Source organism: Lathyrus oleraceus, chromosome 3, assembly GCF_024323335.1.
Source record: "Lathyrus oleraceus cultivar Zhongwan6 chromosome 3, CAAS_Psat_ZW6_1.0, whole genome shotgun sequence".
NCBI classification, from domain to species: Eukaryota; Viridiplantae; Streptophyta; class Magnoliopsida; order Fabales; family Fabaceae; genus Lathyrus; species Lathyrus oleraceus.
In genome coordinates this window covers 60,044,170-60,046,340 of record NC_066581.1, presented here as the reverse complement: position 1 = coordinate 60,046,340, position 2,171 = coordinate 60,044,170, and the positions used below count along the sequence as shown (strand labels likewise).

The following is a 2,171-nucleotide window of genomic DNA, read 5'->3' as shown; positions in this document are numbered from 1 at the left end:
GTTCGTGCATCACCCACCACAATACCATTAGATGGAATTTTCAGCCTAAATCATTGGCCATGTGACCACATGTTTAAACAAAATATGAAAAATCAAGAAAATGGTAAGGTATTGTGGCCTATGTATTCAGAAGACAGATTCATGTGAAGTGTGAACATTCATATATTTCCATGAAAAGCAATCAATTTTTCAAACAACAAGTTAGCGGTCCGCTTACATAGCTTTAAAGATGACCAAGCTGCCATGGCTGCATTTTCGACGAACCCATTTCATGAAGACTAAGCTTAAGCCCCAATTCAAAATAAGTCGGTAACCAGTTCATCAACATATACAAAGCATAATGAAAAGTAAAATTATTAACCACAATAGCCCAAACAGGTAAACTAGTCATAATCTTCATCCAAGGAAATCCAACTTCATTTTTCTTAACACCATTTCTCTCAACTCCAGTTTCCACATTTACATCCGAAACCTTCCTATCCATTTTCTTATTAACCGGCAAAAGCAATCCCCCAGCTCCCAAAGCCGAAGCTTTAGGATCAGAAGCATATCCAAACCAAAGCAAAGACCAAGCAGATCCTAAAAACGCTTCCGCAATAAAAACAGATTGAGGACCTTTAACCTTAACCAAACTCGGAAGAAACAACATTCCAACAGAAGCACCAAGATACATACCAGAAGCTTGAACGCCTGGTCTTTCTACTTTAATAGCAACAACCTGCCCTGTTCTGCGAAGCCTAGTTTGATAAACCTGCCCGAGTGAAGCAGCAGCAACAGGCTCGGGTGAAATCTCTGAGAAAATATCAACCAAGAATAAACCAAGTTCTTGTTCAATCATGTTGAAAGCAACTTCAGTGGAGAATGGACTTATTCAGTCTTGCAGCAGTGAGGGCTCATCTAGACATGATGGTGGTATCAAATCGGAACGAGATGATATAGCCTACACAATTTTGATATATGCCGGCCCAAGCTCCACCAATATCTTCCTTAGCTCTGCAGATCTAACCTGAAACATATCATCAGAGCAATCAAATCGAGCGTCCAGATAGCGTAAACCAAACCACTTGCCAAAAGCAGTTCTAGTCTGAAACAATCTCCTAGCAACAACAAGCGGCTTCCGGAAATAAATAGCCGTAATTTTCGATATATTATAATCGGCCAGAGAATCAGCTTCCGTCGCGCTGAGTTCAAACAAGTAACCTGACTTCTCCGTAAAGGAGTCGTCACTATCGGAGCCAATCGAGACGGCGGTGCATGTGACGGAGCAGCGACGACGACGAAGTTCCAATCGATAAACATAGTTTCGACGGTGGTCGTGTTGGTACGACGAGGGTTTTGTTGTTGGTGGTCGCGGGAATAGATGGAAGTTATAGATCCGGCGTCGTTGGTTAAGTAGATCGGTGGTGGAAGGTTGTGTTCGGTAGATGGTGGGTTCGCGGCGGCTGAGGGTTTGCTCGCCGGATTGTTGGTGTCGTTGGGTGGAGGTTGAGCGCGATCCGGGTCGAGGTTTTGGATCTTCGATGAAAGCTTGAACGCGTGCTACTTGTGTGGCTCATGTGATAACTCTGAGCATTCCTTGGCAACCACCAAAACCATGTTGCAATTGAAATGCGTTTGGAAATCGCGTATGACGCTGATTGAGTTCGAAGTTGTTGAAAGCTTTGTTAGGGATTTTAGACAAAAGGTTAGGACTTGGTTGTGCAATTGTTTGGAGCGGATGAATGAGGCCGCAGTTGCAAGAAGTGATTTCTCATGGCGAAAGGAGTTTGTGTTGAGGGAGCACGGTGATTTGTGGTGATTGAAGGTTGTGTGGAAGAGAGCGAGGTTGGATGGTGGTTAGGTGGTGACGGTGAATAGGTCGGTTTGCTGGTGAGAACAATGAAGGTTATGGTGAGGGAGATCAATGAGTGTGTGAGGTGGAGGAAAGGTTATGAATGGTAGAGTATCAGGAAAGAGAGAGATGTTAATGAGTCAGGAGAGAGTGAGGATTAGGTCGTAGGTGAGTGTGTGAGAGAGAGTGACCTTAGTGAAATTTATTGTCAGCAACTCATGTGGGTTGTCGGCCAAAGACAAAAATGGGGGGAGTTTTCCCACCCATTCTATTTAATCTTTTTTTATTTTTTATTTTATTTCCTTAATTTCTATTGGCTAAGAGAGTAAAACATGGATAG

The 2,171-nt window shown here is 43.2% G+C and overlaps 1 protein-coding gene across 1 annotated transcript; it reads right to left on the bottom strand.

Moving 5' to 3' along the window:
* Positions 1-223: 223 nt before the first annotated feature.
* Positions 224-838, bottom strand: LOC127129657 (probable anion transporter 5). The gene has a single exon (XM_051058804.1). The coding sequence runs from the start codon at positions 836-838 to the stop codon at positions 224-226; it is 615 nt and encodes a 204-aa protein (XP_050914761.1).
* Positions 839-2,171: the final 1,333 nt, after the last annotated feature.

Coding starts and splice junctions, on each gene's coding strand:
- LOC127129657 (XM_051058804.1), bottom strand. CDS start 838: ATGATTGAACAAGAACTTGGTTTATTCTTGGTTGATATTTTCTCAGAG.